The sequence below is a fragment of the Gadus chalcogrammus genome, chromosome 11, assembly GCF_026213295.1.
Source record: "Gadus chalcogrammus isolate NIFS_2021 chromosome 11, NIFS_Gcha_1.0, whole genome shotgun sequence".
Classification (NCBI taxonomy): domain Eukaryota; kingdom Metazoa; phylum Chordata; class Actinopteri; order Gadiformes; family Gadidae; genus Gadus; species Gadus chalcogrammus.
Window position 1 is genome coordinate 5,889,245 of NC_079422.1, and position 17,478 is coordinate 5,906,722.

At 49.5% G+C, this 17,478-nt stretch overlaps 1 protein-coding gene across 2 annotated transcripts; it reads right to left on the bottom strand.

Annotated features, from left to right (window-relative positions):
- Nucleotides 1-1,169: 1,169 nt before the first annotated feature.
- si:dkeyp-69b9.3 (myocardin) lies at nt 1,170-17,247 on the bottom strand. 2 transcript variants are annotated; one of them, XM_056602935.1, is made up of 17 exons: nt 17,099-17,247; nt 16,936-16,960; nt 15,598-15,753; nt 12,505-12,558; nt 12,161-12,216; nt 11,510-11,576; nt 10,264-10,389; nt 9,569-9,789; nt 9,094-9,234; nt 7,725-7,890; nt 7,562-7,607; nt 7,314-7,455; nt 6,509-7,192; nt 6,304-6,399; nt 5,668-5,805; nt 5,507-5,561; nt 1,170-5,417 (listed from the first exon to the last, which is right to left on the bottom strand). In XM_056602935.1, the coding sequence occupies exons 3-17, from the start codon at nt 15,650-15,652 to the stop codon at nt 4,996-4,998; spliced, it is 2,469 nt and encodes an 822-aa protein (XP_056458910.1). In that variant the 5' UTR covers nt 15,653-15,753; nt 16,936-16,960; nt 17,099-17,247; the 3' UTR covers nt 1,170-4,995. The 2 variants fall into 2 exon arrangements, with proteins under 2 accessions (XP_056458910.1, XP_056458909.1); XM_056602934.1 differs by having other exon boundaries at nt 15,598-15,757.
- Nucleotides 17,248-17,478: the final 231 nt, after the last annotated feature.

Genomic DNA, 17,478 nt, shown 5'->3' on the forward strand with positions numbered 1-17,478 from the left:
AATATTGTTGATCTTACAACAATCGATTATTATATGTAGAGCGTCCAGTAAAGTACATTATGTCAATAAGCAGAAGCTTTATGTGAAGCTGATATGTACAATGTTTTATCATGGTAAAAAAATCATATATATCTGTATGATGTAAATGTTTTATTAGATATAACAATATAACTGTCAAATGTTATAAATGATCATTATTGATTCTCCTCGATTGTGAACGATTGTGACCGTATATTCCCAAGCGACCCAAACAAGTATGGGACAATTTTCTGTTGTCTGAATATTTGCTATTGATATGTGTGCCGTAAGGCTTCAAGTGCTTGCAGAGACACATAAGCACATTAGCTTCATCGCCCGTCGTGTTTGATTTTCTGCAAGCTGGGGTTATGCTACAGCGTAACATCATCAATTAATTGATTTTAGACAGCTCCATCACGTACACAGTTATTACGTTTGTTGCAATAACGCTAAGTACTCGTTCTCCACCCAATGTTCCAAACTTGATCACAGTTGGCAGTGGTGAAAGTGAGATATAGCGGGGGGGAAGCATAGATCCCAAGAAATGAACATCCCCCTCTGCCTTCTTTTCTCCCATGGGTTATAATTGCAGAGCCAACCTCCCAGCGGAGAGCCATTGAAATCGAACCATAGCGACCTTCTGCCAGTGATCAAAGCCTTCTCCACCACCACCACCACCACCACCACCACCACCACCAGCCCTACCACCACCACCACCGCCACCCACCTCAAGAGACGACAGCGGGGAAGAGAGATGGAGAGAGGGGGAGAGAGAGAGAGAGAGAGAGAGAGAGAGAGAGAGAGAGAGAGAGAGAGAGAGAGAGAGAGAGAGAGAGAGTGATGGATGAACTGATGGAGAGAGTGAGGGAGTCCAAACGAGCCATCTCTCACATCACTGGGTCTGGCCTAGTTTACATATGAAACACACCTTTCTCCTTTAATTCCCATGAAATCCTTTAGGAAGCAGCAAATGCAAGATGGGAGATGGGGTGTGGGGGGGCTGAGGGGGAGGGGTTAGAAGGCTAGAGGGACCTTTACAGGGAAAGAAAATACTTCATTACACCCTGGTCACAGCTTCGCCCCTGTGAAGATACGGTCTTACCTAGGGCGGCAAAGAAAGTAGATCTGGTCTAATCATATTTGACGGTGCAGGGCCTCCTAATTTTAGTGTGGATTCAGGGGTCTTCTTTTTTAATTCAAACCACCCAGTCACACACTGTGCTTTGACGTGCTGAGAGAGGGCACACTGCGGGGCTCCCATCGCCGTCTGGGAACAGGAGCCGGGTGAGACGGGTCCTCACATGGCGGTGATGGGAACAGCATATGGACAAAGATCCTCGGACCAATTACTGTTTGTTTTAAATTAATGAAATCATCAGCCAAGCTGCTATTATGTTTGGCTCGTATGTAATTACTTGAGTTATAACGCTGATTGGAATGATCGAGCCATTAAGCCTGGAATAGGTTGAGAAAAGACCGGTCGACGGTAAGAGAAGGTGAGCTACTGTGGGTGAAGCACTGCAGCTCTGGATTGGGTGCTGATGTTGTGGCGGTGGATCCCGGTGGGCTTTAGTCATGAGCTCCTAGCACTGAGCACTGCAAAGAGTACATACAATATAGACAGATGAAGTAGAACATTTTGAAATACTAAGGGATACTTTGGGCGTTGTAAAGGAGGAAAAGTAGCGGTAATGACATGCTTAACTCACTGATTACCATTCGCATTAACTTTACCAAAGCGTCTATTCAGTTTGTTTATATTTCTTGTTTGTTTTGATTGCCCTGTTTCATTCTAGAAATCAGAGCTGGAAAATTGCAATTTGATCAGGGCTATTTCATCAAAGTGCCTCCAAAAAGTGTAATCTGTGATTATGCATATTCAATCTGCTCATTCACCAAAATTGGAACATATTTTGATCTAAATGAGTGATTGTTTCATCTGGGATGTGATTGCATCTAAAGGTTAAATTTAATTGAAACAACAGTTTAAATGCATGTTTAGGGTCTGTTTGAAGGAGACCCCTATGTCCTCAAGTCATCCAATAGCAGGATTGTAACCCCTACCTGCTCTTTAAGGCTGTGATGATCTGAAATCACTGTGAGGCACTCTGGACAGAAGCATTGGCAAAGTAACAAACTTGTGAAATGGTACTCTTAAAATCACATGCGCATAACCAGAAGGAAAATCTATTAAGACTTTATTTTTGTTCATGTTTTTTTAAGGGGCATTTCAACAAAGAAATGGGAAGGTTTTTGCATGAATAACTTACACAATAAATAGACAAATACACGGTTCAAGTGGCCGGCCCGCTTCCCTGACAAGGAATTGTTGTACCAACGGGGAGGGAGGCGGGGTCGACACGACGACAGGCACTAGTGAGGGCCTCAAGCATCGGGGCCACAGGAGGTAGCATGTTACTCTCCTGCCGGGCCGTGGTGTTCCCATGTTGTACCACATGGTGCATTATGCGGTGGAGCAGAGCGGGCGGATCACACTGATTATCAGAGAGATCCCTCCGCCCTGCGCCACCGCACTACTTTCTTTCTATTTGAACAGTTTACATCTACAAAATGCATGGGAAACGCCTCAACGTAATTACTAAGCATAAGTACTGGATTTAAGTTTATTCTCTGCCACGGCCACCAGGAGAAAGTCTTGGCAATAAAGACTTGGTGGGGGGCTCGTGGTTCTCTGAAGACTTCACACACAGAGCATATTGCACATAACATACAGTGTACTGGGCAGCGTCGGGACCAGAGGGGGATCCCAGTTAGCAGCGTCTACTGGTCTTAAAGGACGGTTCAGCCGGTCAGATATCAGCCGGGCCACCGTTCGATACGAGTCCCTCCCTACCGTACCGTATCATTGACTTCTATTGAACCCTCAGCACATGACTGACAGCTCAGGTTGCCAATTATGGTGACATGGTAATGATATGTAAATGAGATCTTTGATCTGATTACATTATTCCTGTAAAGCGAAGGTTAATGGTGCCAGTGCTGTCATCAATCCGGGTCGTTTGGCTGACCTGTTTTTTGTCTGAGAGGAGGGTGAGCGGGTAAAAATGTACAATATGTATTTACATGGAGAGTATAGGCATGACTCACTGAATATGCATTATGCAAATCAACAGTTCACCATGACGGATCGGTGACAGAGAGCGAGGAGAGAGACGGGTTATCATGACGGCTCCACCACCGTTTAACCCGGCCACGCAGCATCACTTCTCTTATTAAGGCTCGGGTCCTGGGGACAGCGAAGAGAATCTGAAACAGCTTTCTTGTGGCACAGCCAATGCCGTACATTTGTTGTCATTAAAAGCAAAATGTTGACATCTGTGATTAACAGAGCAGTGTTACTTTGGCTGCTAATACCTTCATAAAGTAAATGAACTGAGCAGCTGTGACCTTGGCAGTTGATTTTAAAGAGCAGTAAACCAGGGACTGGAGGAACAGCTCCCAGCAGTGGCTGCACTACGGGGGATAATGATGGAACTAACTGACCACCTGTTCTGCATGTATGTGTGCATTGGCAGTCGATTCAGTGTTTTTGCATTATGGCTCTTCAATACTAGTGACTTGGAGAAGGCACTCACACACAAGGCCTGGATTGTACTGGTAAATTGCATCAGACAACTATGAAGGCCCTTTCTGACTGCTGCCATTAAGGCCACAATGACAATAGATAAACGATGTGGAAACAGAAACCAGGGCCAGTTTGCCATCAGTCGCATCCCATCTCCCTCCTCCTCTCTCACATCTCTTATCCTGATCAAACGCACACATCTACATACACCGTTACACTGCTAGACATACAGGAACAAAAAGCTAGAAGTGCATTTTGACAATAAGCAGATAAATGCAGTCTATTATGGAAGCATTATGTGATCGAACACATAAAAAACAATGGAACTTTAAGTATGCAGCCAAAAACATAGTTAGTGCTACACTGCACATGTGTATACACACACACACACACACACGCACGTCCACTCACTTGAAAGCACAAGTGCACACACAAGCACACACAAACATAGACATACGCCCATGTTCACACACACACACACACAAAGAGCATGTTTGAAGCGTGTTTCAGCTTTCCGCTAGCCTGCGTTCTGGGACAATGGTTAAAGTGTGAAGAAGGCTCCATCTCGTCTACAGACTCTCAGGTGGGGCTGGACAGCAGGTTTTGGAGCTATGTCAGAATACAGCCCCTCCAGGCAGTGAATGGAACCATGTTTCACTGGAAATTCAGTCTATTTTTTTCACTGCAAACATTGTGCTGTGAAGTGTGTCAGTCCACAAAGGCATGTTTGTTTGTCTTTTCTGGTCCAACACAAATGCTTTTCAACCGAATCATGTGGGTGTTTGCCTGTGTAAGTAAGTGTGTGTGTGTGTGTGTGTGTGTGTGTGTGTGTGTGTGTGTGTGTGTGTGTGTGTGTGTGTGTGTGTGTGTGTGTGTGTGTGTGTGTGTGTGTGTGTGTGTGTGTGTGTGTGTGTGTGTGTGTGCGTGCGTGTGGGTGCGTGAGTGCGTGCGTGTGTGCGTGCGTGTGTGCGTGTGTGCGTGTGTGTGTGTGTGTGTGTGTGTGTGTGTCAGTGTGTGTGTGAGGGTTTGTATGTATGTGTGTTAATTTGTGTGTGTGTGTGTTATTGTTTTTTGCTCAATATATCATTTCATCACTACAATGAGTTTGGCCCCCGACATTGCGTAGAACCAGATGAATGAATGAATGAGGAATGAATGGATGATGGATGGATGGATGATGGATGGATGGATGATGGATGGATGATGGATGAATTTAACACATGAACGGAGTAAAGGAGGACCAGATCAATGTTTGAAGAAATAACATTGGTGAGTGTATTCTGTGTTCCAATCACGACCAGGAGAACCAACGACACGTACACCTACACATACAGAGCATTCGCGAAACACACAGACACACACACATAGACAGACACACACACACACACGCCTCACCACTGTTCTATCATGAGATCCAAAACCCTGTTAACGTTCAGATCGGAATCCAGACCGAAATCCGTCTCCACAAACGGAGCGGAAGGGGGCGTGAGCGGGCGGAAGCCAAATGTCAACATCTCCAGCCAATCGGCCGCATCCAGGGTGGAAGCCGCCTTCCGTTTCCGTGACGACCCGGTGGGCGGCAGCGGGGAGGAGCAGAGGATGGTCGGGGGAGGAGCCAAGGTCATGTGACTCAACGCCGTCGTGGCCGGAGATGGCGGCAGCTCCAGGAGGAGCGAGGAGCACAGCGGCGAGGACAGGAAGTTGTCCTCGTCGTCGCGTTGGGAAGGCGGTGGGAGCTGGTCCCCGTGGGGGGATTCGGGGGGGCCGGGAGCCAAGTGCTCAGAGGGTTTGAGTTCAGCGGGAGCCACAGACCCTGGAGGAACAGGAGAAGACAACTGTCAGACACAGGACCCCAGAGAGCACGACGGGGGGGGAGCATCCCGTACATTATAGCCCACTCACCCAAACAAGTGACCGGCTCATCCAGAATGTCATCGATGGACTCGCTTGGGTCCATCTGAGACACAGAGAGACCACCGACGGACACCATTATCTCACTGGAGTGGAAGACCAAACGGTGGACAGGTCGTCATGCGTCTGTGTGTCGTGTGATCGCCACTCACCTGCGCTCTCTGGATGGCCTCCTGCAGCTCCTCCTCCAGGCTGCGGACGCCCGGGGAGGACTGGGCGGGGCTGGCCGTGATCTGCACCGGCAGCTCCAGGTCCTGGCTGATGGCCTCGCAGGGCTGGCAGCAGAACACCTGGGGGACGCCAGGGAGTTGATGTTGACATTTACATTTGGGGGGCGCTCCTAAACGGACTCCCGTGTCGGTTTAAACCCTGGGTCCATGGATGACTGCAGCCCGTGTGGTCGGGCAGAGGATCACCGTATTATAACGTTGGATTACTTTTTGCCGTGAGATGATGGTGAATCAAGAGGTAATTGTACACAACATGCATTAGTTAGTTGGTTAGATAATCCCATCGAAGATTAGACATCAATTGGAAGGGAAATGATATAAGAACCAAACAATGCTGATAACATTGAATTTAACCGTATTGTATAAAAAGGTCCAGTGATTCTTGGCAAAGTGTTTGACATCACAACAACAACAACGTAAAGGACAACAATGTTGGTGTAAGTGTAAGAGTTGCATGCATGCAGATCCAGACAGAACAGCATAGCTCGTCCATACATCCATTATGAATAATGGATGGTTTATTTGATGCTCTTTCTATGTTGCTCTTGCTGTGCTTACCTGGGTAAATAAAACCTCGGGCATTCCGTCTGCCTCCAGCTTCCCTCTGCATCTTGAATCCTGTTGCAGGAACGGATGGAGAGGTCCTCCACAAAACTGCAAATAAGTGAAGGAACTGGTTGAACATTCATGTCCACCGATGATTCCTACAGGGCTCAATGTCCCCCGGCGCTGTGACTCATCCCCATCTCTACTCTGCCCTCACCGCGTTGCTGTTGATGTTGTTGTTGTTGTTGTTGTTGTTGTTGTTGTTGTTGTTGTCTGCGCCGCCGCTGCGGTCCCTGGGCCGGTGGCGTATCCTCTCCCTGATCTCACACACCACGTTCAGCTCGTGGCGGTGCAGCTCCTGCTCCGTCCTCCACGAGGCGTGGCTCTGCAGGGGCGAGGGGGCCGAGGAGGAGGAGGAGGACAGCGGTAGGCTGGGGCTGGGGGTCTCCGAGGGGACGGTGGCGGGGTCCATGAAGACCACGGCGGTGCCGCTCGGGCCACAGTGTTGGCGGGCCGTGCTGACCGAGACGACGTCCGAGAACCCGTCGGGGACTTCGTCGAGGATCCTGCTGGAAACCCGGGATTCGGGGAGGCCGTTGGGGGAGCCCAGGACGGCCCCCCCGGGGACCCTGCTGTGCCGTAGGAAGCTCTGTTGGTGGGGGCTGCCCCCGCCGCCGATGGGCGAGTCGGCCCCGGAGCCGGAGCAGGAGCTGGGGCTGAGGTCGGGGTGCAGCAGGGGCGAGGGGGGAAAGGTCTCCAGGCCGGGACCCAGCTGGCACAGGGGGGCCGGGGTGAGACAGGTGCGGGGCTGTTGGAAGGGCTGCAGACGCTGCAGCAGGGAGGGTTTGGTGCCAGAGACGGGGAGGCCCCGCTTACGCAGCTGCTGCCGCAACTCTGACACCTAAGAAACAGGCAAGGGGGGAGGGGGGGGTGGGGGGTGAAGGGGCGGGGCTTGTCTGGAGTTTCAAAATGTGGGCGTTTACCCTTGTCCACCTTCTAAGGGACCAGCCGCCTGTCCTTACCGTGAGGTCGACGAGGTTGGGAGGCAGGAGCTCCGGTTTGAGGCTGGGGCTGGGGTCCTGGGACTGGGGGTGTTTGGTGGGGGCGGCCAGCGTGCTCTGGGGTACGGCGTCAGAGAACCTCACATTCTGATCGGTGTCTCCACTGAGGGAAATACAATATCATGAGCTTGGTCTGGGGCGTTCAAACCTTCAACATCAACCCTTCAGAGGAGCCCGCTCCTTGTGGCAGCAGAAAGGGGTTAGCGTACCTGGGCGCGTCCAGAGACAATCGCTGCTTCTTCTGGGCCCCGACACCTGAGGGATGCAAAGGGGGCTGGCTTGAAATGTTTTATCTGATGTCGTTTTTGTCGTGACCTCAACAAACAACACAACACCAAGACAGAGGGAGGGGTGTGAAGGCGCTGGCCGTACCCGAGGCCGCGGTGGCCCTCTGGTTGGGGGGAATGTAGGGGTGGTACTTGAGCTTCCTCATCTTGGGCTTGGCCTCCTGTTGTTTCTGAGGACGGGGAAGGTGGCCCGCGCTCGGGACGGGGGGCGAGCGGGACGAGGCGCAGGACGAGCTGGGGGACTGAGCTGTCTGCAGAGAGACACACATGCAGAAGGACAGGTGACAACACTGTTCCGATGGCTTCAGCCAACCAGGTGCGCTCATGACCTACGGTCTCATTGCTACATGCATTCCCTCTTTGTTCCAAGCCCTGGTCCCGACTGTGCTATCCATAAAATCACTGAGGCCACGAGAAAACATCCTCATCAATCTGTACTACCGCGGCTCCCAACCTACTAAGCCCATCTTTTAAACATCTGGGGATTATCTATGGGTCATTTCATGTTCAAACGGTGATACGACGTGAGCTATGGGACGGGGCGCACATCGAATAAGGAAGGGAGGAGATCATAAAGTGCCATCGACAAGACCCCCGTCCCCGCGCCAGTCTCTGGCTGACGGTGTGTGTTGCTGCCGGGGACAGGCAGGTGGTGTGAACCTACAGAGCGGCGTGCGGAGAGCTCCACGCTCTGGGTTGGCAGTAATGAATGCAGACGCAGCTTAAAGAGCAAGCAGCCCGTGTAGCGGTGACCATGCGGCAAGGTTAAACACTTTCCAGGGATGAAAGAATCACACACACACACACACACACACACAGATACGTGCGCACACAGGAGCATGCACACACACACACAGACACACACACACACACACACACACACACACACACACACACACACACACACACACACACACATGCATAGGCGTCACACGTGTGTGCAAGAAATGCACACACATGTGACGCACAGGCATGTGCACCTACACACACACACACACACATACATACAGTAACACACACACACCCCTGTCTGCACACACACGCATCCAGCCAAATGTACGCACACACATTCATACATGCATGTATGCATACACACACTTAGAAATTAAAACGTGGTTCCCTGACGGATGAGTGTGTTAACATGTTTCAGCGTATTTCTTTGATTATTTTAATCAAAGGTATTCGCTGGCTGTTCTAATAGGGAGCCATGCACCAAAGTAATCCTGTTGGGTGATCTTTGTTCGTGAGCTAATCCTCTGGGGGAGGCCCACTGTGTTTTTTGTAAATCAAAATATCCAATGCATCTTATAAAGCCCAAGGCTTATGGAAAAGAGAACAGGATAGTATAATAAGAAATAGTAAATTAAATCCTTCAATTTTAATGTCCCACATGTGCAACAGTAATGTACTAGTAAACTATGCATTCTCCACCACTTTGACAACCCACGTATTACCTTAGGCAGCAGGGAGGAATGCTGAGAGGTCAAATACATCCCGTTTGGTCTCCCAGGCGTTGCCATGGAGTTCGATTTGCCCAGTGTTATGCCTATTGGCTGGCTGATGCCCTCAGTTGCCGGGAGCAACGCCAAACCAGACTGAAGGCAGCAAAGAAAGAGAATGTCAGAGGGACATGTAAGTGAGTCTGCGCGAGCGGCGTCATGTGCATCCAGCCCACTGTGAGATGTGTATGTTTGCGCCCAGAAAGCGGCGCGCCATCAAACACTGTGACAGTATAATTACCAGTCCATTATAAATGAGAGCCTATTCAAACACATAATACAGAAAATACTGCCAGTGACGAACAGAGCATTTAATCCATCCCGAAATCCTGATGTACTGGAAGTAACGCTTAATTATTCCAGTCGATGGATTCAAATAAATCTTGGCGGAGGTGTGGCGGTTGGGGGGGCAGCTGGGGGGGGGGTTTACCTGCGCATGCCTGGGGGTGGTGCTGGGGGTGGCGCTGGGCGGCGTGCCGGCGGGGGACACGTCACTCATCAGCTGGTCCCCCGCCAGCCCCGGAGACGGGGAGAAGGGGGGGGATCTGCGGAGGGCGTGGCGTTCAGGGGGGGAGGAGGAGGAGGAAGAGGAGCGGGGGGAGGAGATGTCCTCTTCGAAGACATCCGAGGAGAGGGGGAGGAAGACAGGACCTGGCGCGGAGGAGAGAACGGAAAGGAAAGCAGCGAATCACTAGAGGGGAGGGTTTTAATGGGATTGGGTTAATGGGTGGTTTGTGTATGTTATGCATTAGTAGAGCACCTGTTTGTGTTTGTTAGTGTGTCTGAGTGTGTGTGTGTGTGTGTGTGTGTGTGTGTGTGTGTGTGTGTGTGTGTGTGTGTGTGTGTGTGTGTGTGTGTGTGTGTGTGTGTGTGTGTGTGTGTGTGTGTGTGTGTGTGTGTGTGTGTGTGTGTGTGTGTGTGTGTGTGTGTGCGTGCGTGTTTCTGCCTGCGTGCGTGTATGTGTATGTGTGTATGTGTGTGTGTGTGTGTGAGTGTGTGTGGGTGCATGCACGAAGTGTATGTGTGTGTGTGTGTGTGTGTGTGTGTGTGTGTGTGTGTGTGTGTGTGTGTGTGTGTGTGTGTGTGTGTGTGCGTGTGTGGGGGGGTGTGTGTGTGTGGGCTCACAGTTCTCCGGGAGCAGTGTGTGTCTGTGCTGCTGCTCCTGGGACCTGGTTGGATATTGGGCTTTCCCATTGAGGATGATTGTCTTCTGAGGCTTAGTCCGTCTCTGAGCGCCACACACACTCCTGTCTGTGAGAGAGAGTTAGAGAGAGAGAGTGAGACGCAGAGTTAGAAGAGAGAGAGCAAGAGATAGATCAAGTCAGTGAGAGAGAGAGAACGAGGGAGAGAGAGAGAGAACGAGAGAGAGAGAGAGAGAGAGAGAGAGAGAGAGAGAGAGAGAGAGAGAGAGAGAGAGAGAGAGAGAGAGAGAGAGAGAGAGAGAGAGAGAGAGGGTGGTAGGACATAGATTGGACCAGTTGTCGGAGTACAGGCTGCGGGAGGAGGAGAACTGAGTTCTCAATAATATAATGCCTTTCTGAATGCGTATGATGTAAGAATGCACAACACTGTTGCCATCGGAGATCACACTGTACAACCCAGAAAATGGCCAACACTGCTGCCTTCAGGGACAGACAACCCCCTTGAGATAGACACACACATACTCACACACACACACACACACACACACACACACACACACACACACACACACCCCACACACACACACACACACACACACACACACACACACACACACACACACACACACACACACACACACACACACACACACACACACACACACACACACACACACACACACACACACACACACACATAAAACAAATATACAGACACATAGACACACACAAACACTCAAACACATGTCCACACACACACATATATCCACACACAAACACACACACACGTATCTTCACACACACAAACACATAAACTCACTCACAAACACAGAGCAGTAGGCTTGATATCGATGTAATGGGAATGATCAAGGGAGAAAGGGTTAAGAGTTATGGGGGGAAATGATTGATCCTGCCTCCCTTGATGGCCGTGCTTAGCCTGTCCCATCAATACATCACTGAAGCATTATATTGTGCTGATTTGAAAAGTGCTTTGTAATGAGTATGACAAGGCACAGTATAACAGCCCCTGTCTAAAACACCAAGACTCACACATTTTACCTTCTCACAAAACTGCTGATAGGTAACAGAACCAATGAAGGATTATGGTTATAAAGTAAAATTGATGGATGCATAGTACTATAGAAGGATTGCCGGTAGTGTTTACAGTGGAAAACAGAACATACAGAACGGCAACAGCAGGGTACTGCTAAAGCTGAGTGTTTTTTCACCTTTTGCAGTATCCGTATGCAAACCACTAGGGGGCGACGTCTGAGTGGCTCCGTCATCAGGGAGACGCTGCACGAGAAAACAAGCAAGTTACCAGGAATGTTGGGGGGGGGGGGGGGGGGGGGGGTGCACAGGGGCATCAGTTAATTAAGTCAGAGAAATTACACTCACACAATATATTCTGTGGTCCGGGGGAATCTACACTAACTCAGATCAGAAATTTCATTTAAATAAGACTCTTACGACCTCAGTGAGATGAAACCAACTCTTCTGGCCGAGGAAACAACAGTGGGGCATTTCTAATGTCATCTTTTCTCCCATCTTTTTGCAATAGCCCTTGAGTAACGACACATGGACCTCTGAATAGAGGGTTATTACACAGGGGGCATGGCCTCTATATGGCTCTCTATATGAGCCATTTTGTGCATGTGTCTCTCTGTGTGTGTGTGTGTGTGTGTGTGTGTGTGTGTGTGTGTGTGTGTGTGTGTGTGTGTGTGTGTGTGTGTGTGTGTGTGTGTGGTGTGTGTGTGTGTGTGTGTGTGTGTGTGTGTGTGTGTGTGTGTGTGTGTGTGTGTGTGTGTGTGTGTGTGTGTGTGTGTGTGTGTGTGTGTGTGTGTGTGTGTGTGCGTTTTGTCTTTGAGCTGAGCACCCACCAGAGCTTCACTCTGGTCTCCCTCTCCTTTCCGAGAAGGACAGGTTGTCTTCAACCCTGAAGGAACACAAAGATGTGAATTTACTTTATACTTACATTATTACATGCATAGTCCTGAATCACACAGTGTTTTCCATTTCACAGATTGTATGAATATCAGCAACAATGAAAACATTTCCCTCATCAGTACATTATAGCATGTAGTGACGTGTATAGAGTCTTGTAGGGTGCATGATAAGCTACTGTTTAAAGGCAGGCGATATGAGCATGTTCATTGAAGCCTCCGTGGTCCAGACCCATTGCTTTGCTGGGGGTTAGTACATCGATAATCACACAAACACTCACCAGAGTCTGCATTGATCTCGTTCTGTTTTCTGTTCTGAATCCTCAGCTGCAGCACTGGAAGACAAGAGCAAGGTTTCAGTTGGTGGCATGGTGATGCTGAGGGTAATGACGTTCATTCCAGCCTGTGGAACCTTTGAACAACTTTTGAATCTTTTTCTTTGTTGAAGCTAAAAGCTGTTGGAGTCTGTGAAATAATAGAATGGCTTGATAAGACCTTGCAACTTTGCAATTGCATACTAAGTAATCAGAATCAGAATTCTCTTTATTGTCATTGCACATGGTATAACAAAATTTAAATAGTAACGAACTTCAGTGTGGTAACATTAGATGGGAAACTACACACTCACACTGACAGACTTCCACACAGACACAGATTGACACACACACACACATACACACACTAACACACAGATTGATGTCATTCCAGTGAAACCCGAATGGATTCAGCGACTTTTGAGACCTCAGTGCCCTGCTGGAGAGGGAGGGAGGAGGGCAGGGAAGGAGGGGGGAGGGAGCGGGGAAGGGAAGGGAAGGGGGGAGGGAGGGGAGGAGGGGGGGGAGGAGGGGGTGGGAGGGGGAGGGAACAGGGAAGGGAGGGAGGGAGGAAGGCAGAAAGGGGTGAGGGAGGGACGCAGGGAAGAGGAGGGGAGGGAGGTAGCTCGGAAAGGTGGAGGGCGGGTGGGAGGCAGGCAGGCATAGAGGGAGGGAGGGAGGGAGGGAGGGAGGGAGGGAGGGAGGGAGGGAGGGAGGGAGGGGGGAGGGAGGGAGGGGGGGAAGGCAGGGGGGGATGGAGGGTTCAGGGTTTAAAGGCAGTGCCTATTTCTTCATCAGTATATCTATTTCAGTCGTCCCCATCCCCCCCTCTCAGCTGTCCCTCTCCCTCTCTGACACTATCGCTGGCCTTCTTATGTACCCACCCCCCCCTGAACCTAGTGGAGACCAGAGTCGGCTGTAGGCTTTATGCTGCTCACTAAATTATTCCTGCTGGCCCTTCTCTCAGGAAAGTGGGAAACAACCAAGTTTGCTCATTAGAGGGGCTCCAGGGGTCTTGGGCGAGAGAGGGCGAGAGAGAGAGAGAGAGAGAGAGAGAGAGAGAGAGCCTTGGATACATTTATTCTGCCCCCAATATTTTGAATGAAGGTTCAGAGAGTCGTCGGGGTAGGGGAACGATAATTAACCTGCTCTCATCTCTGATCTTTAACTTATTATTGTTCACAACAATACTCATGAACCACGTACTGTTGACTTATTTTCTCCCGATAGAAAGTTGTGTGGTTGTCATCATTGGACATGTTACCTAGACAAGCAGCCCCCCAGCCACACCCCTGACACATTGAACACATTCCTTAACACTCATCTGGGATTCATGTTGTTCTGTATTCCAGATCCATTTAGCATACATGTCCCTGGTACATCGTACGCTCACACACGTCACATACATTCATGTGTGCATACGCAGATCAGAGCCGTGCTCTTGCTGTGTTTCGCCGCAACAGCTGAGCCGCAGGCTCACGTTTCCCAGCAGGTGCTTACTCACCGACGGGACTGATGTCATATCCTATTGTTTCTCTTTTGCCATCCATTAAAAGCAAGCACAGGGCTCTGCCGTTTCCCCTAATGAACATGGCGTTGAGTCTCATTTTTTCATTTTAATTATCATTTAGTGCATGTTTAAAGGGAATCCATGATTAAACTGTAGTCTTAGAAGGTTCATTTATCAAGTCATTCATTTGTTTCCACATTAATTTGCTGTGTTTACTTCATTAAAAGATCCCTATGAATAGACTTCACACCTGAATTAACGAGCAAATCCTGCAGCATATGACTCCTATTCCCCCTAACATAATCAATCTTTACCACCAACAAATGGGTGGCTGTTAAAAAGGTTTTGAGGACTCATGTGGACAACTATTAGTATTTTGTGTACCCAGTAAACCAAGCAAAACAGTATGAAGAAACAAGCAGAAAACAATATCTCACTGGAGTAGGTATCCCATAGCTAAGTGACAAGCCAGTGGCACCGACTGTCAAGCAAACACACCACAACATCGGACGACAGGAACGGCCTCTTCCAAAACACCTCTATCTGTGGCCAGAGGCATCCTTAAATCAATCTATCATACGACAGAAAGCCTCATAGATTCGCCTTTTACCGTTTGTGATGAGTTCACTGACAGTGGTCTGATGTTCAATGCTCCCTACTAAGGCCTGAGAGGTCTGTGGTGCTGATGCGGTCAAACACGAAGCAGGAAACACCACTTCCTACGCCACCCCAGCCCCTCTCCTCCTCTCCTGCTCCCCAGTAACATTGTGGAGAGATGTTGTAATGGTTGTAATTAGCTATAAGCACCGCATGCTCTAGTCCTGACAAACGCTATCCGAGCTATCACAACTCTGCAAACTGTGGGCCACCATGAGGGCACACTGTGAGGATCACATCCAGACCAATTTGTTGCTGGTACAACACAGTGTTTCCAGTTAGGGCCCCCCACCGTATGGAACCGTACTCGTAATGAGGTCCTCTGCGCCGTGTTGTATTGTGTTAGGGCCATTTTAAAAGCAACACTTGTCGAATGTGTTTTTATATGTTTTCATCCCATTTATATTGTAAAGTGCTCTATTTCTTCGGCTCTTTCTCGTATCGATATGCAGCACTGTGTCACTGCTGTTGAAGAAGTTCCTCTACTTTAAGAACTTTCTAGGTCCCTATTATAATGCGTCGTCATTAGGATTATTACTTGTCAACACTTGATCCTGGACACGGCGGTGCAACGAGCAGCACGCAGCGAGGCGGGCAGGAACCGTACAACAGTAAAGGGAAGTACATTTGTATTCCAACAGCCCAGCACTTAGAGCAGGCCCAGGGCCGGGGGAACACTCACGGTGCGCTCTTCCCAAGGCCTCACTTTACTCAAGCTCCATTACATGGCTCAGAGATTTTGGGGGACTAACCAACCCAACCAAATACCCCCCCTGTAATGTCCTTCTACCGTCAGTTTGGAGGGTACAATACTGTAATAGTAACATTTTGGAAATCTCATTTTTTTTGATTGATTGACACAGGGCTAAACCAATCCGCTAGAGCCGGCTCACCTGAGCGGAACTTGTTCCTGATGAGGAGGGACCTCTCGGCTGCCAGCAGCGTCATGTCTGAGGGGGCGGGGCTTCCAGGGGCCGCGGAGCAGAGAGGAAAAGTTTGTTCCTGGTTTCAGCCAACCAGGAGGAATGAACTATTCTATTACTCTGCCTCTTCCTTTGGCAAAGGAGAGAGAGAGAGAGAGAGAGAGAGAGAGAGAGAGAGGCAGAGAGCGAGAGAGAGAGAGATGCAGAGAGAGAGAGAGAGAGAGAGAGAGAGAGAGAGAGAGAGAGAGAGAGAGAGAGAGAGAGAGAGAGAGAAAGCAGCAGGGATTTAATCAAGTGACTCTAACCTAATTTATAAGAGGCACCCACAGAGTGGACTTGAGATTAAAGAATAGTGGAGAAACAGAGATGTGTTGCAGGGTTTTTCAGGTCACCCGGCAGGCTACAGTCTACATGCTACAGGCTATGGGCTACATGCTACAGGCTATGGGCTACAGGCTACAGGCTACAGGCTACAGGCTACAGGCTACATGCTATAGGCTGAAGCAGGCCCTATTAGCAGTGACAGCCACAGGCCTGCCTATAGAGAGGCTGTCATGGCTATACCGGGGGCCAGCCACAGAACAAGAGAAGCCCAGAGTAACACGGTGACGAAGGCATAGGGGCATTTCAAAAGAAAGAAGGGAAGGAACGGATGAGAAGAGAGAGACGGAGAGAAAGAGTAAGGGGAGAGCCAGGCAGTGTGAGTGACAGAGACAGAAGCCCAGCGGGGTCTAGGGGTACAGTACGACACATACGTAATGGTACCACACAACACACAAACACACACACACACACACACAATGACGCACACAACAGAGAACCGCTGTGAGACACAGCCCACAATCGGAAAAAAAACAATTAATTCAAACAATCTGGAAAGAGCGTGCATTAGCATAGCATTCGGGAGCGCACAACAATTATTAACAATATTGATTTGATTTTGCCAGACCCCGGAACACCCCAAAGGAAACCAGTTTTTTCGGGAGGCTATACAAACACACACACTCCCACACACACACACAAACATACGTACACAAACACACACACACACTCCAGGTGCCGTGCAATAGCCGCAGTTATGCATATTAAATCAGCACAGTGTTCTCGCTGCTCCCAGGGCCACAAACGCACACGCTCCACTAATTCACTATATGAGGACATCCAGTCAGCCATTGTTGCAATCCAATAACACAACTCCTGATTGAGATTTCACCCCTGGCACTAAGTTGACTTTACAGTAGGGTGCGGGGGAACATGCGCATTCTCCCTGACAAAAAAAGGGGAGAGAAAATGAAAGAGAATACTTACAGGGAGAGAGAGAATGAAGTCGGCCCTGGGGGAGGTGTGGAACAGAGTAAAGATTAAATGGAGAGAGGAGCCAGATGGAGGAAGAGCAGCAAAATAAGGAGCAGGAGACAACTTTGTAGTGCGCTTAATGACGGTTTCCGTCTTTCATGTTCTCAACGTATACCTTTTTCCTTCCTTCTCCTCTTCCTCACTTGTTTATGTCCTGCGTTTGGCCGGAGGTGAATGAAAGGAGAACGAACGCAGGGCCCTTCCTTCTCTTAACGCTCACACACACACCTCAGACTTCTGCCCCTCTCTCTCTCCCTGCCCCCCTCTCCCTGTCCACCCCAAAGCATCCTGGATCTTTGATGCCAACTGTGACCGACTGTCAGACCCCCCCCCCCCCCCCCCTCCCCATCAGGCTGGCCTTTCGTCTGACGCCCCCCCCCCCCCCCTCAACAGCCCTCGACTGCCCCAGACATCTGCGTCTGACTGACTGATTGATTGACAGAGGAAGTGACTGTTACACACATCCAGTTGATTAAAGTGTTTAAAACATGTCAC

What these genes read in the sequence shown, in the direction of transcription:
- si:dkeyp-69b9.3 (XM_056602935.1), bottom strand. Translation starts at nt 15,652, where the DNA reads ATGACGCTGCTGGCAGCCGAGAGGTCCCTCCTCATCAGGAACAAGTTC. An exon ending in CCGAGGTTTTATTTACCCAG is followed by an intron (nt 5,806 to 6,303) that starts GTAAGCACAGCA and finishes GGCGTCCCCCAG; the next exon opens with GTGTTCTGCTGCCAGCCCTG. An exon ending in TGAGCCGGTCACTTGTTTGG is followed by an intron (nt 5,418 to 5,506) that starts GTGAGTGGGCTA and finishes CTGTTCCTCCAG; the next exon opens with GGTCTGTGGCTCCCGCTGAA.